Source organism: Larus michahellis, chromosome 2 (genome assembly GCF_964199755.1).
Source record: "Larus michahellis chromosome 2, bLarMic1.1, whole genome shotgun sequence".
NCBI lineage: Eukaryota > Metazoa > Chordata > Aves > Charadriiformes > Laridae > Larus > Larus michahellis.
This window is the reverse complement of record NC_133897.1, coordinates 31,913,841-31,939,888: the sequence shown is the minus strand read 5'-3', so window position 1 is coordinate 31,939,888 and position 26,048 is coordinate 31,913,841. Positions and strand designations below refer to the sequence as shown.

Genomic DNA, 26,048 nt, shown 5'->3' with positions numbered 1-26,048 from the left:
CCTGGATGCTGCCAAAATCTGTCCACAAAACCTAGAAATTATGTCATCCTAGTAGAAATAACAATTGCTTTCTATGATTCAGCTAAAAAAAAAAAAAGAAAAAAGAAAAAAAAAAACAAAACAGAAAAAAACCCCTAACAACTAACCGAGAACCCTGGGATGCTAAGGCGATCTTGCGGGAGCGGTGCACAGCCTCCGCCGGCGCGGGGTGAGCCCCTCGCCCCGCTCGCCTCTGGGCTCCCGCGAAGTTTTAGGGGACTGTTCTGCCGGCAGAGTGTGGGGGCGTCTGCGGGGAGGGGGGTGGGAGCGTATGGGGTGGGGGGCGTTTTCTTCACTTTTCGGAGTCAGGAGGGCTAAACTTTTGATTTATTTATTTATTTATTTATTTACGTATTTATTTATTTATTTTAAAAATTAAATTACGTGACGGGGAGGGGTTGCCTTGCCACCCGGGGGCGGGGGGGTGGGGGTGTACGGGACACGATGTGCCCGCAGCAGGATCCCGGGATCCGGTGTGGCGGCACCGCCAAGCATCCGAGTTGCGATTTCCGATACACCCCCACACCTCCCCCACCCACCCACCCCAACCCCCCACCCCCCCCACCCCGGCAGAGGATCGGAGGGGAGAGCGGAGACTCGCCCCCCGCCCTGGCGGCGGGGCCGTGGCCGGGGGGCGGCGGGCCCGGGGCCGGGTGCGGGGCGGGCGGGCGGCGATCCGGCGATCCGGCGGGGGGCGGTGGGAGCCAATGGGCGGCGGGGATCCGCCGGCGCGGCTCGGGGGCCCCTGGAGGAGGAGGAGAGGAAAAACCACGGGATTGAGCTCTGTCAGTGGCGCTCGCCGCTTCCAAGGGGGAAGTGCCGGGGAATAATTAATGTTTTTATTAAATTTGGAGGGAATTTTTTTTTTTTTGTTGTTGTTGTTGTGCAGCCGACCGCCGCGCGTGGCCTTCAGGTGGGTCCTTTCCCGCAACTTTGTCCGCCGCCCCGCGGGATTGCCCGGTGGTGGGCTGCAGCAGCGAGCCGGGGGGGGGGGACCCGGGGGGGGACGGGGAAGAAGGCGGCTCGGTGTGTGTGTGGGTGTGCGTGGTGTGTGTGTGGGGGGTGTGTGTGTGTGTGCGTGGCTGTGGCCGCCGCCGTGAGGTGCGCGGCGAGCCCCGCCGTTCGCCATTACGAGTTGAGCACACGTTTGCGGAGGGTCGGGGCCGCTGCCACTTGCGCGGATCGCCCTGGGGGTACGGCGGGGAGCGTAAATAAAAGCCGGCCCCTCGCCCGGCTTTCTGCTGCCGCCTCCGAAGTGCTTTCGCTCCGTGTTTTCCTGGCAGAAGCGTGTAACCCAGGTGAAGGCAGAGAAGGGAGGGTTGTTTTTTATGAATGGGACTCTTTGAGGTTAATTAGCTATGCAAATTCAAGCAGTTCATTCATGTTTTTTCTCTCTTTTTTTTTTTTTTTTTTTTTTTTTTTTAAATCTAAAAGCCATCTTGTATTCCCCTCTAGGCTGATTGGAGTCCAGATCCCGAGGAAATCTCCAGATCAAATGCCCAGTAAATAAAACACTGAGCTAAGACTTGCGGAAGAGCTGCAGAATGGATGGATTTTATGACCAGCAAGTGCCTTACATGGTCACCAATGTGAGTGATCGGTTCAAAGTTGGTGTTTATAAACTTGACTCCGACTTATTTCTGTGGGGGAGTTTTGCAGACAGAGTATCTGCTTTGTTGCCGCTGTAGGGGCGACTCTTCATCTGGGAGCCTTGCCTGCAAGATGAGCCTGTCTTCTTAGTTATTTCAATAAAGCATCGCGTTCTTTTAAAGACAGTTTTGGGATGATTAAAAAATCATGCACATGATTAGCGGATGAGAGAGTCAAGAGCAGCAGCAGCTGCATTCAAAGTTTCTGGCTCCATTTGCCTGCAATGCTCAGAAGAATGAAGTTGAGGCAAACGTTAACATATTTTTTTTTCCCTTTTTTTCTTCTTTCAGGACTTTGCAAACAATATTATAAGCAACGCAGGGAAACAAAGAAGTCTATTATAATCTCATATCTGGGTTCTCCTCTGTAGCTCATGCAGAGGGGATTTATGTGTTATTGTGTAGGTTTATGTACTTTAGATGCTAAAAATACATGGTTGGTATTGTGTTGCAGCTTGAACACATTATATATGTATCTGTACAAATAGATGTCTACATAGATAGATAGAAATGTGTTGCATTTAGTCACAGGAATCTTTTGGAGGATGTTAGGTAGGTGCTCAGCACTATCTTTTGCTAGAAATTGGAGGCTGCAAAACGATCATTTCCCTATTTGAAAATGAAGAATTCATGCCAGCTTTGAGTATTCTTGATGAAATGGAAAAAAAAAAAATCCAAACCCCTCAGATTTCTAAAGTAACTGATCTTTCCTGTTTATAGAATCCGCGTGGGAGAAACTGTAATGAGAGACCGACAAATGTCAGGAAAAGAAAATTCATTAACAGAGACCTGGCTCATGATTCAGAAGGTGAGGGCTTGTTCTCCCCCCCCAACTCCCCCCACCCACTTACTAATGCAGAGAAGCTTTTTGAGAGCTCTTTATTTATTTATTTTGGAGATAAATATATCTTGATCAATCTGAATAAACAAGACAAGAAAATTGCATTTACTACTGCAGAACAAACCGGCAAAGGCAATAAACTCATAAAGTTGATATTCTTTCCTTGACTTCCCCTGTTGCGTTTTAGGTGCTGCTGCAGGTGTGGCACACGGATGTCATGCACTGAGGCCAAGCCTTTGCAGCATCTGACACAAGTCACGGCTTTTTCACCTTCAAGCTTCTTGAGATTGAGGGCTTTCCTCATTCCTCCCATCTCTTAACATCCTTTTCACTGGTGTGTCTTCACTGGGGGTTGCAGGAGCAAGAATGCCAGTGTGCAGACTGTTGGTTTTCACTCTAGCTTTACTGTAGAGCTAGTAGTCAGGCTCCTGGTGTCTGGTAGCCCATTTCTATTGCTGTGTGACACTGGTAGGGTTAAAAATCCCGGGAAATTCGGTTAAGGAACTCTAGAGTGGACAAAGTTTTGGAGGGCCAAGGATTTGTAACTTAGTCCCATCAGTAGCTACTCACGTGATTGCAGCTTCAGAACTGTAGTCTGGCGATAGCTGTTAACACTTCTTTAGGTTACAAGGTCAGTATAGATGCTACGCCTACACCCCTGTAAGTACATAAGGCATATAGGAAGGTATATAGGGGTTTACAACTTACCCCTATATAAATCTTACCAGGGTGAGGACACACTGATACACTTTTCAAAACCCCTAGTTGTTTGGAAAAGTTTATTCTAGGGTAGATTGAAAAGAAATCAATTTTCTGATTCTCAGTTAAATGATTTCCCAACATGAACATGAGGTATCAGTCCACAGGATAAATGAATAGCCTCTGTCATTTGAGTGTATGTAAATAGTTGTCTGTCAGCATTCATAAAAGAGGAAGTCTCTCTCAAAATACAGTAAATTAAAAATAAACCATTTGTCAGTTCAAATGTCTGACTTAGTAAACAGAATTTTCATAACTGAGTTTCTGAGCTTTGCAAGTAAGCCGAATGCTGCTCTGGTTTACAACCATTATAAGATTTCAGTGAATTGGAAAGAAAGATAAGCTGCTGCAAAACTTAGTCCATGGAGAAAGTCGTTTCACTTTAAAGAAGTACAGTGAGTGCAGCATAGAGGAAATAGTGGTGATTCTCCTATCATACAAAGTAAAGCATAAGGGGAAGTACAAAAGATTTCCCATTTCTGTTAGCTATTGCAGCATCTCAGGTCTTTGCTTCGAATTTTTTATATGATAGTTACGACCCTACTAATAAAAATACTCAGTCGTTGTTCGGGCAGAACTCCTGCTGAAGTCCAAGAGAGCTTTATCTGGGGCAGATATTGCAGGAGGCCCAAATTGTGTAAGGAGAAATAGTTCACCTGTAAGAAAGATTATAATTTTTAACTTTTCTATGCATTGCTGAATGAGCCTTTTATACTACAGAGCTTGGTTAAGATTCTGGTTATTACTTCAAGAGTTGATAAAATAATACAGTAATTACCTCTTTTTTTATTAATAGGTGTAGAAAAAATCATTAACTGCAACCCAAAAATACCTACTTTGTCTGTTCGTTTGCCTGCCAAAATAGAATTCATGTACATTGTTCTTCAGGAAAAATATATTTTCAAATATATTTTAATCTTACGAAGAGATTAAAGGTGTGAGTCTTTTATCCCTGTCTTCATCTTTTTCAGAACTCTTTCAAGATCTGAGCCAATTACAGGAGACGTGGCTTGCAGAAGGTAAGGGAAAAAACTGCTTGTAAAAAGAGGAAAAACAACTCTGGAGGGGGAAGAAAAAAAAAAAGTCCTGAACTTGCTGTCTTAATGTTCAGCCCAATTAATTGAGCTCTAAAAGAGCCACCTCATGTGTCATGCATACATTAGAGCCTCTGATGAGTTTGTCTTTGGGGACTCTGGGGCTGCTCTACCCAGTGTCATCACAAATTACCAGGAGAAATTGCTTCCAGCTCACAATCACATCTGCTTTTGGCAAGAACTAATGCACCAAGACTTCAAGTTCTAAGCCTGTGTTCAGATTTTAATTGCAATTGATCAGGTTTATATTATTGTACCTCGAGAGACTACATACAGCCAGAACTGGGCTTGCTGTTTCCTTTAGAGCAGCACATATAATTATTTGGTGTTCTGGTGGAGTACTTTTCTGATGGCAGAAATTAGTTTCTCTGGGTTCATCGGGACGGGATGCTTCAAGATTTAAGTGCAAGTGTCTTCTTTCCACCTTGTTCACAACACAGAACATTAGGTGTGTATGGAATACTTAAAAAGTACTATTTCTTTTTTTTTTTTTTTTCTGAAACCTTTAAATATTTTGCATGTTATTTTTGTCTGCGTATTGTAGTTGTGAGATTGTGTACTGGGTGATTAGAAAACTGGCATCGGTCTGTTTTACACCTGCTTGTGCTTTTAAGTATTTCAAATAATCTTGCAGAGCACATTCTACTGAAGAGAAAACGTTTAAGAACAATAATGTAGAAATCTGAATTTAGAGTAGCTGTTGAGAGATTCATTTAACAATAATAAAAAATGAGCTGCTGCATTAAGAGAACTTTAACAAAATGCAAGATAGCTTTCTGCTTGTTGAAGTGTATTTGTTCTCTTCAGCAATATTTTCAGATTTTTTTTTCTTTGCTATTTATTATTTCAAGAATAAAGATTTTTATGCATTGTCTGTTCTTAATATTTCTGGTTGAAATATTGAAGTAAACTTCTGCATCTGAAATAAACATGATTTTGATGGAAGTTAACATAATCTCTCCAAATTTATCCTGATTTAAATGAATGTGAGTATTCACATATGTTTAATTTTTATCGTGTACTGGACTATGCACAGTTGTTTATAGAATAGATGTTACGCTTTTTTTGGGAAAGGATAAATGTTGGGGTGGACTGCTTGCTGCTGGTTTTCATAGAGAGAGGGAAATATTGCTGATGACTACCTGCCTACATACTGATTTTGTTTTAACAGCTTTATATATAGTTAGTCAAGTTCTTAACCTGTAGGTAGGTTGTGGGGTGTTGTTTATTTTGCTGACATTTTTATTCTCCTAGCATTATTTTTAGCGTGTGATTATTCTGTATATAATCAAAAAAGTCCTCTTTAATGCATCAAAGGATGTATTTTGATGAATTAATATGGTTCTTTCCTAATAATTGAAAACAGGATGTCCTGTACTAAGATAATTTTTTTGTAGTATAATGATCAGATACAACTGTAACTGTCTCCCTGTGGTAATTTGCCTTAGGATCTCTTTATTTTGTATCGTCTCATTCATTCCAACAAGCTAGAAGTATGTTAAAATACCACTCAAAAGATACTGTTTTTTGATGGAGAGGAGAACTTTCAGTTTGATTTTTCACAGGCATAGTTGTTTTTGTTTCTGAAAATGATTAAATTCCTTTCGTCGTAAGTCAGAAAAATAGAGGCAGATTCATAATGCATGTGCAGATAATAATGTAAGTTTGAAAAATAATATGGAATGTAAAACTGATTTAATCATTTCTGTAGGTGCATAAATTACTGTAATGGCAATTTTTATTCTGGAGGCACTGCTTATTTTAGACTGGAATGAGTTGTTTGAAAGCCTTTTTTTCTCTTTATCCGAGTCTGTTTCACTTAATAAATTTAGATAGGTTTTGAGAGGGAAAAGGTGTCTAGTCCTGTGTCAGCTAGGTTGAGGAACCTTTGTAAAAGCAGATAGCATCGTCTGGTGTAAGTATTTAAAAATGAAAAAAAAAAAAAGTTGCCTTTTCACATAGTAGAGGAAAATAAAGCTAAAGAATGTTATAATCATATTTTTCCATGGCACATTACAAATAAATATTACAGATTTTTCAGTGTTCTAGAAATATTTTAAGAAAACTGCGTGTTTCAGGCCATGCCATGGTTTTAGCTGTTCCATAAAACACAAACTTTGCACAGCTTTACTAAAGGCTAAACTAAAACTGAAATAAAAAGTCAAGATGAGAAACTCAAATATTGAGCTATAAACTTGATCCCAAATTTTTATTAAAAAAAACCCCACTCAAAACAACTTTTGGTAGTCTGTATAATATACTAGTGTTTGAGGATATTGTAGCTCTGCTCAAATGTCTACAAGATTGAGCTTAGCCAGGAAACAGATTTTGAAATCAGACTTGTTTACCCATTGCTAGATGTGTCCATTTATGTTCTTCTGGACCTTCATAGGCTAGAAGTCTGCCAATTTGGCAGCATCAGTAATGTTTACATATTTCTTTTCATAATGCTCTGGAGCCAGGGAAATGACCATGAAATTTTAAAACATCTTGACCCTTTTTAAGAAAAGCAGTGGCAGCTGACCAGGTTTCTCCCACGAGTTCAGATCCCCACTGGGGAGTAACCAGGTCAAAAATCTACTTATTAGTTAGGAGAAGAAAGTGAGTTGCATTTTGAGACACTCAAAACATGCTTGTGGATTTTTTTTGGGTTTGTTTTTCCTGCAGCTACATCACGTATTTTAGCCTGGAGATTTTTACAGTTAGTGTCACCTGTGACAAGTTGGTGGTAAACAAGTAAACACAAAAGAAATGTATTCTTTTCTGATAGGAAATGGTGGGGGGTTCGCATGTAGGAAAGAATTAATCCAAAATGTAACCAGTTCAGTAACCTTTTTAATATTTTATTACTCCATAATTAACAAGCTGAATACTGCTTACAGAAAACTTACAAATGTATTCCACTAGCTGCATGCTAGATTTTTATGGAAATAAGTTTTGCTTCTTACTCTGTAGTATTAAATGTGTAGGAAAGAATCTAAATTCTTTTGATGTAAAACTTACTCTGAATAAGGTTCCCTCATGTCAATTGTTATGCAGGACAGAAGATAGATTGTAACTGTTTCCTGATGCCAGAAATTGAAAGTGGGAAGCCTTTAATACTTGTTTCAACCTTCAAACATGAAAGGAAATAGTTAAAATTGCCTATTGCAAACCAAGGCAAATATTATTCAGATATTATCTTTTGTTTTATATTTAAATAACTCGATGGCAACATTTTGTCATGATAATATTATAAAATGACTTTATTGATTCTGTACATCTGGAATCAGATTGGTTTTGGCAGATAGCAATTGTTCAGTGACTTGAAAAAAATGGGTCAAATATTAATCTAATGTTATCTCATCATGGTAGCTGTTACTTCTTACTCTGGAATAAAAAGAAGAGAAAGCAAATTCTTAGTGAGTGAAAGTCTTCTTTCCATTGTGAAAGCATTTGGTTTTGAGGGAACAGTAGATTAACAAAAACCCAGATTTTTCTTTAAAATTACTCTTTCGGGTACTAGTTTCTCCTAGAGCTTGTTAAAGATACGTAAAAGACATTCAAAGCAAAGATAAATAATGATTTTATGCACTAGATCTGCTTCTTAGAGCAACAGATAATATGCTTCTCAGATGGTAATAAACTGAAAAATAAAATACAATGTTCTTTGGGTCACTTGAAAAAATACAAAAAGATTAAGTGAACAGTAAGTGGTTTGAAATAATAGCTAAAGGTAACGGGTTGATGCCTCTACTGCAGCTTAGCGAAATTGAGTGGATGGGTACTACAAGCTACCAGTATTTAAAAGCCAGTTCTTGGTATCTGAAAGTAAGTTGTTTCTCTCAAATAATACCCAAATTTGGAATGAACTTTAGGAAATAAGTTTCTGCCCTCTGTTCTGCTATCATGAAGGATGCACCAGCATCGCGATGATGTCTAAGCTACTGTTGACTTCTAGTTTATTTCTTAAATGAGGAGGTATGAAAACGAGTAGTTCCTAGTTCTCAAAGGATTGTTTTTAATGAAAGTAGTAGATCTTCAAATATTAGTCTAGTAAAAGTGACTTCATGTAAATCAGTGAAGATGTGTAGCAGCTTACTCTGGCTGAATACTTTCTTCTGCTAAAAACTTGTAAAATTTACCCACTGTAAGGCAAATGCTATGTAGCCGTATTCAAGAACTATCCGCATTTTTATAGGAGCAAAAATAGGCAAGAAATAATAATTTAATACATCCATGGATGAAATCTGTCCGAGAGGGACAGACACTCTCAAAAGCAGTGAAAGGATTTTCATTTTGGAATTTGTAATCCAGAGAATAGCAGCCTTTTTTTTAAATTTTTTTTTTATTTTATTCTAGTGATCTGACAGATTTGGCTTTCAAATACTCATAACTCTTGATCTTAAATATCTGTGCATAAAAAAGAGACAAGGTAGATTAGAAAAAATGGGGGGAGGAAAGGGGTGCTCTTTTAAAAAGAAAGCTAAAAGAAATAAAACCACCAGAAATCTACCAGTCTGAAAGTCTGTGTAGTAATAAACTTTTTAAAGTTTTTTCTTGTTTGCTGGAGAAGTAGGTGCCTTTTACTCAAAATAATAATTTTCAAAGGTGTAGTGGGGTTTGTGAACTATGAAGGGTGTAGTGAAATGTTAAATGTGAGTGTTCCTTTTAAGCTAACTCTTTTCTCATTTTTAGCATAGCAGCAAATGAAGAGCAGATTCTACAAACCCATCTTCATATTCCTAGGGATTATTCACATAAGGAAGAATTTTGAGATCTGGAGCTAGTTTTGAACTCCATTTAAGTTTATTAGTCAGAGCATCTCACTTTATGTAAAAAGGGTTTGGGGTTGTTTTGACAGCAAATCCAGTGCTTATGGGAAATAATATTTTTTACCATCTTGAAATTTGTCACTGTTTTGCCTTCTGAATGCTCCTTTGTTAGAAACAGTTGTTCCTGTGGAAAAAAAAAAAAACAAGCAACAAACCAAACAAAAACCAACCAACAACCAAAATGCCCCCCCGCCCCGATCTTTCAGGAATACTTAAAATTTATACAATCTTTCAGATATTCAGAAGTGACAATAAATCAAAGAAAACTCAATAGACTTATTACTGTTGAGGCCTGAAGTCTTATTTTAGCTGAAGCCAAAATGCTGCTGCTCATATATAATTCCCTGTCAATTCCAATTTCTTTTGCCACTTTGAATAAATCATTGATACTTTAAAAGGAATTGCTCTTAGCTCTAAAAGTGAAGCTTGAGGTCAGAGAACGCGGCACCGCAGGAAGTGTTCCGCTACCCGAAATAAAGTTTGAAGTGAAGCGAGGAGGTTTGCAGCTTCTTGTTTTTCTGGAAAGTTTCTTTTTTTTTTTTTTTTTTTTTTTAACAGGAGCACCTTTCCCTGGAGCGCAGCTGAGCTTTTGGAAGCAGTTTGTAACTGGGAGAAGGAAGAGTTAAATTTAAGCCCTTTATAGCTCGCTTAACTTTTCATTTATTAAATACGTTCCTCAGCAGGTCTGCGCTGCATCTTGAGACAAAGCAGTGAAATCAGTGTGTTTATGCCTAAAGTTCAAGTTTACTTTGCTGTAGCTTTCTGGAAGGGTGTGACATGAAAAGCTTGTGGTTGGGGCCACATGGTTCATGCTGGACTGTGTTTTTGTGAATGGAGGCAGAACTCCAGTTCTGACTGCTTGTCTTGAGGAATTGCTTCGGAGATCAGCTGTCTCATTCACTGGCAGAAAGAATGACTCATACATCTTCTGCCTTGTTTGGCTCCAGGTCATTGTTACAGTGGATAGAGCTGGTTTTAATTAAATATTAACTCCTTTTGTCCTGGATGCTTGTTAATGGGGACTTTTTATTTTTGTTTACTGGCAATGAAAGCAAGCTAACAGGCCCTAGTTTTAAACCTTCCCCCCCCCCCCCCAAATTGCTTTCCCTTTGCAAAATGAACTGTCAGTTCAGCTTTTCAAAGGATTTTAAAGCTGTAAAAACTCCAAACAAGTATTAAGTATTTTTGTGCTGTGAATGTTTGCTTTTGGCAAACTGATTTTTAACTCGGTAGGTAGTGAAACCGTAAAATCTAAACTGATAACATTCTCAAGATCATCATTAACATTTCTGTACACTTCCCAAATCCTCTTGAGACATTGTAGCTATAATCAGAAGAAAAAGAAAACTTTTGGTAATAATCTAGACCGAGCTGGATAGCTTATGCTGCAGATGTTGTCTGCTTCAGGAGTCTGAGACTTGATGGCTCTGAATGTGGAATGAACTAATGTGGCTGCTTCTGCTATTAGCAGTAAAAGCCACGTGCTTAATATCCTTCAAAACCTTTTATTAGTCTTTTGGAATACACTTGCCTTCTCAAACCCCCATAATTAAGTAGCTCAGGGAAATACTCTCATTCAGTTAGATGATCATTTCAGATATCTTTTTCAATTTTCCTCTGAATGGCAAAGTAAAAAAAAAAAAAAAAGTTTTGGTGATTTATGCATTGTGTCTTGTGTTGAGTATGTTAACAGAAGACCAATGAAGATTTTATGGCAGCCTAGCTGAATTGCAGTATTTGTGAATAAAAGAAAAGGGGAAATGAATGGCGTATGTGTATAAATGTGCAGACAGTTGCAGCACCACAAGTCACATTTTCCTTTGGACATTCAGGTTGAAGTGTCTTTACCTGTCTGTTTAATTTGCTACAAAGTCTGCCTGTAATTATCCAAACTCAAGGTACAAAAGCCCTCTTCTTCCCTTTGAGTAATGGGATGATGTATCCCAACAACTTGCCCCCTCACAGCAAGATGCTGGTGGAAGAAGTCCGTGTATTGGGCTGCTGATGGTTGCTTGCATTTCTGCAGTATGATCATGTGTGAGTTTCAGTTCTGCTAATTTAAAAATAATACCAGATTAAACAAAGGAGTACTTTAAATTCTCATTTTCAACAGTTAGCGGGTCCTTTTAATTTCCTCGTACAGGCTTGTGGGCTCCTTTCTAACGTACTGATGCTACTAAAATTAGATTCCAGTAGGAAATGTATGTTCCTGGGTTGAAGATTTTAGATGTTGTTATTTGTTTTGTTTCTGTTTGGCAGAGTTCTAAACACTTCTTAACTTGCTGTACTCCCTTTTCCTACAGAGGCTTTTAAGGCTATGTCAACATTGTATTTAAAATACATTTTGACAGCGTGGTGTCTACCTATTTCTAGAGTACTGTTAAAGTGATGCGCCTTGATCTCTATTAAATATGCCTTCATAAATTTTGGGGATCCATGAATGAAGTGAAGTGTATTTTTCTTGCTTACTCCAGACCAAATCAGGGGTAATGACGGTTATCTCTAAAGTAATATACTGATTTCCCATGACAGTTCAACCAGATGTATTTTACTTTTTCTTACTCTTTGGCTGGAAAAAATAAAAGACCTCATTTACCGATACGTACATATATCTCTACAACAGATTTATCCTGGAGTAAGACATGTTAAACTGATAAAAGCAGAATAAAGCATCGGTAAAGCAGTCCGGTGCATGGAGTATGCTCTGGGAAGTTATATAAGATTGCTGTCCCAGTTCTGCAATCGTTAAATGTAGCCTCCCGATTTCAACAGGAGGGTTTTTGTTTTCTTTTAGTCTTTTTCGGATGTCGTGGATTCACAAATTAACACATACATATATAAATATATATACGTAAAATACACGTTTGCTTATAAAAAATTAAAGTCATACTAGTCTCCTTGTTGCATTTGAAAATGATAGCTGACTTAAGAAAAATGTGTGGGATGTGTCTTCTGTAAGCAAGAAATTACTTGATACAATTACTTTAGCCCTGAATGTACTCACAAGCCATTCAAAAACAATTGGAAATGTAAGAAATCCTCAGGGATTGATTTTGAAGTAGGATACCTTCATTTTGTAATTGGATTTTTCTGTGACAGTCAAATATTTGGCATTTTTGTAAGGAAAATGCCTAACATTCACATGCAGTGAATTGCATGAAATGTCAGAAATTGCAGAGTGTTAGTATTTGGGCTCATATTGTCCCTGAGTTCATTTCTGGTAAAAGTCCTGTGGTTTCTCTGGAGGAGAGAGAAGCATAATACATCAAAAATACTGGGAATATTTGGTTTGGTAAAATACGTGTTTTATACAGCTTCAAACTTTGAGGAGCTAACATGTCCTCAGAGGTACTGGTTTCTTCTAAAAGAATAGGTTATTAAAAAAAACCCGAACAACAAAGCAACAATAGCTATGCTTTTTCTCAGAGTAATGCTAATTACACTTCGTGTATTTATCTTACTCACACTTCTTTTCAAATCTGTGTTTGCAGATTTCCCAAGGTCATTTGTTCTTAAGGGGTGTTTGCTGCAATTAAGTCAGTAGGACTTTAAACATTTATTTTAAACCTGAGAACAAATAATTTTTCGATATAATGAGCCTGATTCTGAACTTGGGGAAAAAAACTCTCAGTTAAGTCATTAGAAATAGTTCCTGAGTGAGGAGTGGAGATCTGGTCCATGAAGAGTCCTGTAGTGCACATTCCCAGTAATTGTGAGTAATTATAATTAAATACGTGTTTTTAATTCAGACAAATTCTGTTAAAACTAGTAGCAATTGCACGTATAGGAAGGGGAGCGTATGCTTCCTAAACTTAGAAAGCGTGCTGAATGGCATTAAAGTTAATGTTTTATTATTTAACGTATTTAATGGTGTGATAGTTGCTGTTTCGATAAATGATTATATAACCAGTATTTACCTCTCAAATCTTGTTGGGTAACCAGATCACGGCAGATGTTAACTTTTAATTAAGATCATATGAATTATTTGCTTGTGTTTAGACAAGAAATGTGTAAATGGAAATATTTTCCCAACCGGTAATTCTATGCAGCTTTGCCATCAGGATTCTAGTTAGTGTATGTTGAGGAGCGGGTGCCAAAGTTCAGGGATGGATCTGAAGCTGGATCTCTCTCGGGAGGTACCCAGAACCGGTCGTTCTCTGAGGATGCCGCTTCTCAGCATCACGTACTGCATTTGAATGTATTCACCTATAGTAGACGTTCAGTGGTATTTCTAGCTTAAATGGTTTAAATCAGTTTGCAACACAGTATGAGAGATGGCTAGTGTCTTAGATATACAATGAAAAGGAACCGTGATACCACAGACACAAAATTATGTATCAGCAGACCGTGAAACGATTGTATTTTATAGCTCAGGTTTGTGATGCAAGTTTCCTAAAAGCGAAGATGATCTTACACAAGGTGAATGGATGTTAATAATGATGCTTGCTTTAAGTAAATCTTTTCTTTCGATGTCTGAAATGTTGTCATCGAACCAGGAATTCGTGGTCTGGTTAAAACGGTCATTTTTGAGTATTTAAAACAATAACAAAAAAACCCAAACCAACCCTACTGTGTTGGCTGACTGCCATGAAAAATTGGAATCACTTTTAAGCAAGCTGAAGGTGTGGTATTTTGGGGTTAAAGATGCAGAAGCGTTAAAACGCTGGGATTTGGGTTTATGCAGACTTTCCGTGCAGGTGTATTGAAAACATGCGCTGCTGGCTTTGACCAGTGGCAGGGTAGGTGCAGACCCTGGTGCAGGGAGCGAGACAGAGCCAGCACCAGTGCCAGCCTTCGTGTCCTCCCATCCCCATTGCTCCGTGCCGGGGCTGCTCTGGGCTCGCGCTGCATCGCACAGCTTTGCCCCAGGGTTTAGCTGATATTAAAATGCTGCGCTTGCCTGACTTTCATACCCAACAATGAGAAAAAAAAAAATAATCCTAGTTTTAATCTTGGCTGTGCTTCAACTTAAGCACAAGAGTCTTTATTTATGCTTTAATGGCTTCTTTTAATTCTTTCCTTGTTTTTGTTTTTCGTTTGTCTGTTTTTTTTGTTTTTGTTTTCCTTTCTTCAGCTCAGGTACCTGACAATGACGAGCAGTTTGTGCCAGACTATCAGGCTGAAAGTTGTAAGTATAGTATGAATCATCCCTTTCTTAAAAATACGTATTTGTATATTGATATTTGGCTCTTCATATTTGTTATTTATTGTGTCATCTGCGATCATGTGATAGCTCCTTTCGCCGTTCGGTGACATCAGCGCGATGAATAGATAAAGCAAGTGGCGTTTTGGCATGCAGCCAAAAGAAGTTGTTGGGGCTGAAGGTACAACCTTTAGCAGGGGGCCCTCTCCTGTAATGCCCACCCCCCACCCCCCCCAGCCCCAAGGGAAGCAGGGGAAAAACTCAGGTTGTGGAGGTGGAGGGAGTTTTCTCTGTCCGTGGAGTGGGGAGAGGAGCATGTTGAGCCGGTGCGGATCAGATAGTGTGGGACGTAGGAGGCGGCTCTGCTGAGCAGAAATTGGGCTGCTCGGTGCGTTTTGTGTGCAAATAAATAAACAAAATTCCCCACATAATCAATCAAATACAGCCACTTGCTGAAGCTTTTTTAAGTCGTCTTAGCATGTGGCATTTTGTTGCTCAAACAAAATTTCCCTTTGAATTAAAGGGAGGAAGCGGGAGTTATGTTAAGCTGGATGCTTTGCATTGCTTGCTACTTTACTTAACATGTGCCCAAACTTTTTTTTTTTTTAGCCTGTATGCCTCAAATCATGCCTTTACCTGCTAAAGTGCTACTGTTCTGTTATATGCTGGCTTCCCTTCGCTGTACCTGCTGCTCTGTTGTTTTGGGTGGTTGCAAGGGCATAGTAAAGAAATGGCGTGAGAAATGTTATCTGACTCAAGTCACAGGCTTCTTGGAACATCTTTCTTCTTCATGGCAAGACTTCTCCCCATCATCAGAAGTCTCTTCTGAACAGTGCCTGCTGATTGCAGCAGAGCGCATGGTAGCTTTTCCGTTTTGCTAAATAACTTAAATAATTTATCCTATCAGAGTGAATTACTGCAGTTCACTAAACCAGATAGCTGTTAAATACAGCATTTGTGTACTGAAGTGCTAGGATTAAAATTAGAAAGATTAGAAAGAATTGCATTAAAATAGTTTTTAACGCAAAAACCGAATTCAGACTTGTTGAGTTTTCTTATAAATCTTTTAGAGGATTTTTTTTTCAGTTATTTAGAAACTGTTTTAAGAAGAATTTATTAAGAGTATTCATAACAGCATTATCTGGGGAAAAAAGAAAAAAAGAAAAAGAGAAAAAGGTTTTCTCATCCCCTGGACTCTGATACGATAGTGTACCTGTACAGCAACAATTTATTTTTATTTTACTCTGGAAGTTCCTGTACATATGCCAACTAACAATCATGGCCGCTTTTAAACTTTTAAAGTTGCCCTTTGCAACAGGTTTGGTTTTTTTGGTTGTTTTTTTTTTTTTTTTTCCCCACCTCTGGCTTCAAAGTCTCTTTTTCTTTCATTAAATTATAATACGAAAACCAAAACTATTCTCTTAAGTTGAAAATCAGATACGTTATCCTACATACGGCGCTGTGTCCAAATATAGTCATGTATGCATACGTCCTTTGTGTAAGAGTACAAAGTTCAGTTAGGGCTTCTATTAACCCCCAATTATCGTTACACAACAAGTCAGTGATTCTTGGAAAATAATTTGTGAACTGTGAATGAAAAGCTCCATTGAAGTTGGTCACTGCTTTTGGTGATAAAGAAATTCTCCTAATATGGCTATTTCATTAATGCTGTTGTATTTCAAAGTTCCTTAGCCACAGCTTACACAGTATTATCAAAGGAACATTTATTTCTTCATTTCAGTTGGTTTCTTTATCTTAAGTAAAGGTCAGGAGAGCTTCCTGGAGAGTTACTCTGGCAAAGGTTATGGAGTTTCAGACATACACTTGGATATAATGTATGTAGCTGTGGGCTCTGTGAAACAGGAGCGGAGATCAACATAACCAAAGCCGTGGGGAAATTACTGCTGCAGAAGTAGCACAATTGTGACTGTTTTCTCTAGGATCCAAACCTGCCTTCAAACTCTATTATAATGACTTACTATATATAATCTATAAGTCTGTACAGTACTTCCCCTTTTACTGGCAGTAGCCTGGCAGGAGCACTTGATGCTTTTTTTTTTTTTAAATTTTAATTCTTCTTCTTTTTTTCTTTTTTAACATGGGAGAAGATGGGCAAACTTTCATAGGTTCAATGTTTAATACACTTAATTGAGCCAAAAATGGTGAAGGACAGAAATGTAAACCAGTGAAGGGAAGGGGGGGTCACAGCCACTTTAGTTCAGAGGCAACCAAACTGTGGTTTGCTGCACAAATTTAATTTATAAAGCTATATATAGGTAGGGGCGCACGTGTGTGATGTGCAGAGTATGTAGAGAAACCTGAAGTGCTCCACTGAAACAGTTACAGTCTGCAGTCTGTAAAAAGGTGCAAAAACGAGTGGCGTTTTATTTCTAGCTTCATGGCTTGAGAAATGGCCTTTAAACCAGAGGTGGATTTGTGGCCTTAAATTGAAACTTGTAACATTGAAAGGAGCTGTGAGGAGCTTCGGTAACAGTAGCAGGGCTGGAAAGCTGTGGTTAAAACTTTCTCGCCCAGAAGTCACCAAGTTAGTCAACTCTTGAAGCAAGGATGTGGAAGGTAGGGGGGGAACTGATACTGCCAAGACCATGTGCTGTTTCCTAGCTGTGCAGGATTAAATGCCCCTTAAAGTGCCCTGGGTTTCGCGTTTCTTTTCTGTAATAATGATTTTAACTAGTAAAACTGCACTGGTATTAGTAACTAAGGGAAACATTTAGTTTAGATTAGATATACAGTCCACTTTATCCACTTAGGGATTTAACTTCAAAGCTAGCTTGGGACCGTGAATATTTCAGTTATGGGTTGCTATTAAACTTCAATCAGTTTTCAAAAAGCAAACATAATATATATATATATATATATATATTTATAGTTAGGTGTGGGCTTTAGATATTATGAGTGAGATCAACAGCTAGCATAACTTCATGCGATATTATTGACGTTACTGCGATTATGCATATTTCTGCTAGCTAAGGATCCAGCATGTCAAGCTTCCCTTTAATGCTTTAAGCTTCAGTTTACCTGTTTAAAGTTGAATTTGTTTTGTTACTCCATTGTGTCTTCTGGAAAGAGGTTCTTCCTACCATAATAATCTTAGAGATGTCTGCACTTCCAAACCTTTTCTTTCTTGTCACAGCATCCAAATCCCCATCTTGTCCATCTTGTATTACCTTTTTATTAATTTTTTTTTAAACTTTGAATACCTATCACAAGGAATCTTTTTGTAGTTTAGCTCAGAGTGAGCAGAATGAAGAGTAGATAACAACTAGCCTGTTCGGGTGAAATTTGAAAAACAAATTGCAGTTTAGTGTCTTGTAACCTTCTACTTTCTGCAATGACTGAACTTTTTGAGTTCTAAGGGAGAAAAATGTTTCAGAAAGATTTTTTTCGGCTTGCAATTACACTGGAAAAATATCACAATCGCATATTAAATAGTGTAATTTTCTTACTCGTTCATTTCCATTCTCATAAGAAATAGAAATTCCACACAAAGAGGGAGGAATCACTTTTACAGGCATTTACTTGGACATTCTGTGTTAGGCGAGGTGGTTTTGCCCCGTTCTGAATCTGCTTCCACACTTCAGCTGACCTGTTTGCTGTATATCCAAGTTACTTCCCAATGAGTCTTATTTTAGCAATTACATCAAAAGTTGTGTAAAGCAAAAATGGAAAATCTGTTTCTCCAAAAAGGTGAATGATTGTGGGTTGGGTTTTTTTGATTGTGTGGGTTTTTGTGTTTGTTTTTTTTTTTTTTTTTTTAATCAGCATTCTGTATGTGACACTTTTTTCCAAATTCTTCCCTTATTCAAAAGACTTGGTTAAGCTGTTTTTCTGTCCTTACAAAGTCAGCATTCACGTGTGGAGAACGGTGACCTGTGTTAACTTCCTCAGATAAGGTTTCCTATTGTTTCAAGTCCATTTTCATGTACTGAGGAGGAGCCAGATCCTGAACGGGTTGTAATCAGTGGCGAGGCTTTCCGATACTGTAGAACAGCAAGGACTTTCCCATCTAGGAGTAAAAATGAATAGAGTGTTCAGTTTGCTCGAAGTCAATAGCTGTTGAGGTGAAGATTGCTTGCTCCCATTGTTTGGATGGTTTCTATGACAGACACAAGAGGAAGTAGGTAGGATTTGCTGATGTTTAAAGGATGTAGTTGGCAGAGAAAACTTGGTATTGTCAACAGTACACTGATTTGTAATTCGACCTTGGTACAATTGGTTATAAATGGGGATTACCCTGCACCAAACCAGATTGCCTGGTGTCTTAATAGCATAACTGTGTTTTGTTTTGTTTTAATAATATGTATTTACGTTGGTCTGTTCTTCTGTTCTTCCAGAGTTTGTTGTTTGTTTTTTTTCTTTTTCCTCTTTTGCCTTAAAATGTAGATTACCCATTTAAAATTCATTATAAACTCTTGCTTTTTGCTTTTTATTTGATATTGAACTTCTGCTAATGAGGATTTGTGCTGTGCTTCACCTTCTTGATCGGTTTCCTTCCTTTTCTTTCATTTTGTTCCTGTATTGTTTCCCTGACAATCACAGCCTTAACTTAACACTGCCAAGGGGTAAATGTTAATGTTAGACCACGGCTGTTGACAGTAAATGGGAAGGACTGGCTGTAAAATCCGTGCTCCTCCATGTCTGATTAAACTTTAAGATAGGAAAAATACTTTTTTAGTAGTGATTTTGTCGCTGATCTTTCACGACCTTTATTCTTTCTCTTACCTCTGGGGTTTTTTTTGGGTTTTTTTTGTTTTTTTTTTGCCTCCAGGTTTAGCAAAGGAGTTCTTTCAATGTAGATGCCAGGAGCCTTAAATTATTCAGGGATGTGCTTTTTAGATGCTCTGGCTTGCGATCTTTAAAAGCCTGCTAAAGAGAGATTCTTTACATAGGCTTCAGGTAGCTGTATTCTTCTATCATTTTAACTAATGGCTTAGGATATTCCAAATGCAGTTTAAATGAGGAAAAGCTTTAGTATTTATTTACATGTTTGTAGTATACAAAATCATGTCGGGTTTTTTTTGTTTTGTTTTTTTGTTTTTGGGGTTTTTTTTGCACTATCAGGTGAGAAATGTTCTGTTCATTTTATTTTCTTTCTCTTCTTTTGGTGATATAAATTTCAAAAGCAAATTTCAGATCTAGAAGAGTTTTCTGTTTGCTTTAGTGTAGCAAGAGCTGCTGAGCAATTGGTAGAGGTTAATTTTCACTTATTTTAACATCTTTTGGAGGAAAAAACCCACACACAATTAGAACAAAGCAGAAAACACCAGAATAGTGTAAGTCCTGATGGGCATACTGAAGTCAAAAGGAGATCTGTTTACTGGGTTTGTTTTTGTTTATGATGCAGAATAGTTTAATTTTGCGGCTTCTTGAAAAAATTTTAGTGGACTGAAAAAAAAGACAACTTTTTTTTTTTTAACATGATGATTCACTACATAGGCAGCTGGTATTCATGTCTTGCTAGTGCACGATGTCCTAGAAGTTGCAGTTGGTAGTGTTTTGGTTTTCTGTGCGTGGCAAGTTGCACACACCAGCTACTGTGTTTTCAGGTTTTTTTTTTTATTTTTTATTTTTTTTTTTTTTACAAATTGCTTTTTTTTTAAGAGTCTGTGTGGCTGGCGTCACCTTTTCTTTAAGTATAGCTGTGCCAGTGTGGCACTGCAGCAGGTAGTCCGACAAATAGCCTACAAGGTGGTGCTTATTGTTCTTGGTGCTACTCCCTGGTAGGGCTTTCTGCTGCAGCTGTGTTTTGTTTCTTGCCACTTGTCTTGAAACTACTTCCTTTCGTAGGTCAGACGTTGTCAAATACAGAGACATTTAGTTATTTATTAGTCCATGCCCGACTGTGACGGATTCTTTCTAAAGGGCTGTGAGAGTCGGGGCTCGGTGGCTTGTTCCTGCCCTTAGCTTTGCATGACCTTGGGCATGTTGCTTAACATCTTTGTTTCTGGGTTTGAAGTAGGTACAGAAATGCATGTATCACTCTGCTGTGAGATACACGGCTTGCTTAATGATCACTTATCTAGAGATCTCAAAAGCATTTTACAAAGAGAGTCCAATGCAATTGTTGTTGTAAGAGCTGGAGAGGTCAGGCTGAGGAGACGATGCTGACCACCTTATCTCCCTTCATAGTTGCCTTAGATAGCCTCACTTCTTTCATTGTGTCCCTGAGCACTTGTTTCCTTTGTTTAAAGCAGGACTGAAACTGTTACCAGCTGTTAACTTTTTTTTTTTTTTTTTTAGTTCTCATTCAAAAGAAATTAGGAATCGGTGTCTCTCGGAGAACTTTGTGGGCTCATTTTGTGGTTCATCACCGGGCATTAGCCGGTGCTAATAACGATTTTTTTCCTCTTTCTTCCTCAAGAGGATTTTTGGAAATATTTAAATCTGTCATAGTCGCAACCTTTTCCATAATTGCAAGGTTTAATTTTTGAAGAAGTTTTACCAAAAGGCAGACTGTCGACCATAATGCCTTTAACTTGTGATCTTAATAGTAGAGAATTTGGGGGTTTGCTTTGATGTTACTAAGCAGTTTCTGTTTATTTGCTTTTCTGCTTTTATTTTTATACTAAATTTCCAGCTTTGAAGGTTCTCCTGGATTGTAGTAGTGGTAGCGGCTCACAGATTGTCTAAGTACTGATGCTGGCCATAGCACTGTGAAACAAATGACAAGACCCCATTGAGTATGCAGCTTTTGATTTCTTAAAACTTTTAAAGTGGAAGCTATTCCTGTCAGAGTTCCCTGCATGCTGTGATGTGAATTTTATTGCTAACGAAGAGGTACCTCTGGGCCATCCCAGCAGAGACAGCAGCTGTATTATGCAGATGTTGCTCAGCTGCACGGGGCCGCTGTGAACCTGATGGTCTCCGTGCATGGTCTCTCATGCAGGGCATGCAGGAGCCCAGGCCGGTGAACAGGGCTCTTCTTGTGGGGTTTTGTCCCTCTGTCTGCCCCCTGGCATTCCACTGGCGTGTCCCTGCTCGACCAAGCTGACTTACTTTCCTTTCCTCAGAACCCCATCCTTGTTTGCTGTTTTATTGCAGATTAAAGGCTTAGGTTGCATGTGGAGGTTATCAGCTAATGAATAAACTTCAGTCATCCTGTCCTGTGATAAATCTGTCTCGTAGATCAAAGATGAAGCATGTAGACCTTTTTTCTTTCAAATGGTAATTTCTTAAGGCTGTCAGATCACTTCCGAAATTCTGTTTACATAAAAACAAAAACATTAAACATATTTTATTCAAAATGTTGAATTTTCAGTTTTGAAAAAAACCTTCCGTTTCCTCTCTGAGGAAGCCTTCCCTCCTTCCTTCCCTGTAAGGACTCAGTGAAGATCCCATCTGTGGAAATACAGGCGAGCCTCACACTGTAACTTGTAGTCAAGGCAGTATTTTCTTAACACTATAGTTATTTCTGTTTTAAAACAGATAGTTGTTTAGTTAATTTCATCAGGAGTATGTATATGTATTAGAGCATCTGTTCAGTTCCAGTTGTATTAAACAAAGTATGCAGAAATTTTTTTCAACTGTATTTTCACACAGAAACCAAACAAGGCAGATTGAAGGCTCTTCGTGATTCCATATTGATACAAAGCCGTTATTCTCCTTACACTGCTTTCCACACAGCGTTTCTGCAAAATGTGTTTTGTATTCCAAGAGCAGACGAAATAATGATTTGAAAATCCATAAGCTCGGTGATGACGTAAAATAAAGAGGCAGTCTGCAAGCTGAGACCATGCACTTCTATTTGCTTCATATGTTTCTTTGGTTAAAATGTATTTACAGTCCGTATCGTTTGTTTGGTCTTTCAAATTCTCCTTGCTACCTCAGCAACTGCACACAGAAGTCAGGCTCTCCCACAGGCTGCCATGAAGTTTTCAAAGGGTAAAAAAGGGAGGAGAAAGTGACAGTCCTCAAAACATCAGTTAAGCATTGGAGTGTCTGTGACACGTTCGTGTCATGTCGGACTGGTAGCGCCAGCCCTCTGTAAGCATACAGGAAAAATAGCCCTTGTTTCAGGCTCTGTGTCCTTTTTGGTTTGGTCCTGTGCATTTCAGTACTGGGAAGTAATTATGGTGGAGCCAAGTATAAGCTGATAAATATGCATAAATAATGACATTTCTTATTTTTTTCTGAGTTTTAGAAGTCATCAGTGTGTTTTCTAGGAGTGATCTAAACCTAGTCTAAACTAGTAAATGGAAAACTGATTGCTTTTTCAAGGCATGTGCTCCAGGCTTTTGCCTGAGAAGGATTCTTTTCTTTTCCTTTCACTTATTCTTCATGTTCTCCTTGTCTTTGATACATTGCCCTTACCCATTTCTGGATTATAGTTTCACCTTGATCAGGTGAATAGAGAAGTGAACTGTCTTGGTAAAGGATATCTTTATTCTTCCATATCTATTTGTTCTGTAAACTGAGGATTATGCATGTTAGAAAAGAGTGAATCATTAGCAACTTTATTTCTGGTTGTCTTTTTTCCCGTGGCTGTTTATGAACTTATTCAGCAAATGTGGTTGCCAGTAAGTTAATGTAGTGAAATATTTTTTAGCAGTGACATTTACTGCCAAGTCCTGCAGTAACTGAATAGGAAGGTTACTGACTGGCCAGGTTTTTCTCTTTAAGTTTATATATTATGAGTCGTCATCAAGGACATCTGAAAAATTACATGTGCAGAAACAATTCCCAGTCTTGCTAATTTGATCCTCTTTGCTCAGATGTTCTTTCCGTTCTGCTTCTAATGCATACCTAAAAAAGATAAACAGTTTAATTTTTTTTTTAATACTCTGTCTCCATGCTGAAACTGAGTGCAATGTTTCTTTATTAACCCATCCGTAAATAAAATTTCACATGACGCAAGCACTAACATAAATGAAGACAAAAGAGACTTTGAAAAGTGTCAGTGTTCAGTAAAGAGGAAAAGTTTCAAGCATTTGGGATTAGAATTTGGAACCTGGATTTATACCAGTGTACGTGTATATGTAGACAGTATATACTCAGTGTGTATATATGTATACACCTATTCGATATGTACATGTATGTATATATATGCATACATGCATGTAAGAAATACACGTGTTGTGTAATTGTCAAGTCTTACTGATTGCAGGCACGTGTAAAATAATGATACAACTTAGAAAAAATGTGCGGTGCGTGTATCAGTAATGTACATTCAGTGGGAGTCTCGTATACACTGAGAACGCTTTAAGTAGTGGCAAAAGCCTTAAATACCTGTGCTGAGAACCAGAGCCTGGTTGCAGGTGGTCAAAATTCCACCGGCTCCAGAAAGAGCACTTTACTGAGAGCCTTTGAATATCGGGCTACTTCTTTAAGTCCTGAATTTATGTTCCCAGATGTAACCACTCCTGACAATGGCTTCTTTGTTTCCCTGTTGAATCAGTGATAAAACTTGGGAGCTGAATTTTATTGTTGACTTATTTCAATGGCCCGCACCTTTTCCAGTGGAGACTGAGGTTTTTGCAGTGAGTTTTTCGTAGTGAACTAAAGATTTACATTTCAGCCTTGCTTTACTGAACTATAAACTGGGTCTGTTGGAGTTGCCTTACTGGTGAGCATTTGTGAAAATATAACATCGAAGCATGAAGGACACGTGTATTTAGAGTGGTGACAGTCTTGTTCTTCCAACGAAGTAAACGAAAATCCCATTAGCTACCCTGAGATAGTATATACTACTTTTATGAATGTATACATATTTTTATTGTTAAAGGCAAAATCAAATTAAAAATAATCTTCTCAAAATGCAGTTTTGTTCCTTTCAGTGCCTATCACTGAGAGTTGCTAAAATAAAAACAAATTGTAAATAACCTTTTAAGTTAGTTGTTGTAATTCATGCTAGAGAGAGCTCGCTGTCTAGTCCATTTCATTATTTATTGGCTTCTCTTGCTTTCGCATATTCTGGAGTAGCTAACTGACAGACAGGCATGATTATCCTTAAGGATAATCTTTTATTATGATGCTCTTTTATTATGAGGATATTCCTATTTTTACAGGGAAGCAAACTGAGACAGTGGTTATGAATCTCTCAAGGTAGGCTCCTAAGACCCAGCTACTTCAAACCAAAAGGAACCTTCTGACACCGGTTGTTTATGTTACGATCAACAAATGGCAGAACCGGAGATTAAATCCAGTTTCTTTCACATTTTGTCCAGCTGCAAGCACAAGATCAGCAGCCTTCTCATCTAGAGCTGGCCATTAACTCTTGTCATGAATACATCAAAAAAGAACAACAACAACAAAAATAACTAGATTGATGTAACTTGAAACTTTTCCATAAGAGGGGAAACGAGGCAGAATCAGTTCCTGTTTGTTTTTTGCTGTGGGCATGCTTTCCTAAATACCAAGTTGATGATACCTTTAAAACAATAAATATGAAAAATAAGAAATGGTTTATTTTAAAGCTGCTTGTTACTTCTGGCAAAAATACTTGTTATAATTTCCAAAGTTTTCTTCGTAATTCTGTTTCTACAAAACCTTTTAACATCCAGACTCAAAACCCTCAAACTGTAGATTCACCTGAAGTGGAAAGTCAGTGTGTGTGTAAAATGCTGGGACATTATCTCACTTGGGTATTTTAGTAATGGAAGTTACGTAGTACTTAGCCATTACCTCTTGCAATTTAAATTAAATTTTGGAAATTGCTGCAAATGGAAATTCTGTCCTCAGAAAAGCACACAGGCCCTGATTTAGTGGCCAGCTCTTCTCTTTGCGTTTAACTTTATTGATAATTCCCAGGTAGGAATACAATTTAAGTTTTCTCCCAGGCTTGGTTTGACATTAAGACCTTCCTCTTTAGCAGGAGCTCGAAAGGTGGATCGCCTGTCCTTGCACCTTGTTGGATACATTAGAAGTAACTGGAGGAACAAATGCCCCTGATCTCCTCCCAGGGTTTGAACACCGAAAGCGAATGCAGATGAAGAGCAACCCTGTTTCTCTGTGGGGGCCTGGAGGTTGCAGATTCAGTATAGTGGCATTGAAAATTCTTTAGGTTATTTTTTTTGCCCCCCCCATCATTTTATGCTATCCATGGGTTTTAGATCAATTGCTACAGAGCCCAGCTGCTTTAATTTTTATTAGGTTACTGCTTCGTCCTCCAGAGAGCCCTAAGCCTCTGTTTATTTTGGGGGTAGGGGGAGAGGGAGAGCTCTTCCTCCTGCCTCACCTACTCTCCTCCGACATCAGAGCACCTCGGTTTGCTCCTGCTAGCGTAATGCTCCCTTCCTCCCTCCCATCAGTGTTCTGCAAATTTCCGTGTATTCTTCTTGGAGTTCTCCAGTGTCCGTGGCATTTGTCAGCAGGTCGATTTTTGCCTTGGAGAGGTACTTGCTGGGAGGCAGAGCCCCTCTGGCAGTACTTTCCCTTCGACCGCCTGCGGTGGTGGATCTCCTACAGCCGGACAGGTGACTGTCCTGGAAAGGAAGGACTGCATCAAGGGGACATAAATCAGAATAAACCTGTGCCCGTGACAGCATTTCTGTGAGATTGCTGCTTTCAGAGGCTAAGAAACTGTGTTGGTAACTGCAGCTCCCCCTGCATGAAAATACCTTCTAGACAATTCTTAACTAGAAGCTGAAATGTTTTGGGGGTGGAGGAGAAGAGGGGTCAGCTAACCAAAACTGTGTCAAAATGTTCCTTTGCTTGGGGGTAGAAGAATAGAGACAGTCTTCTAACACAGCG

General features: G+C 38.7%; 1 protein-coding gene across 4 annotated transcripts in view; it reads left to right on the top strand.

Moving 5' to 3' along the window:
* The first annotated feature begins 771 nt into the window (after positions 1–771).
* ETV1 (ETS variant transcription factor 1) overlaps positions 772–26,048 on the top strand; it is a 67,789-nt gene continuing 42,512 nt past the window's right edge. Inside the window, exons 1-5 of one of the 4 annotated variants that reach the window (XM_074574773.1) lie at positions 772–952; positions 1,495–1,628; positions 2,409–2,496; positions 4,260–4,307; positions 14,271–14,324. In XM_074574773.1, coding sequence (XP_074430874.1) covers positions 1,584–1,628; positions 2,409–2,496; positions 4,260–4,307; positions 14,271–14,324 — 235 coding nt within the window. In that variant the 5' untranslated portion in view covers positions 772–952; positions 1,495–1,583. Of the gene's footprint in view, positions 953–1,049; positions 1,338–1,473; positions 1,629–2,408; positions 2,497–4,259; positions 4,308–4,442; positions 4,831–14,270; positions 14,325–26,048 lie in introns of those variants that run through there. The other 3 variants (XM_074574774.1, XM_074574775.1, XM_074574776.1) reach the window with 3 other exon arrangements.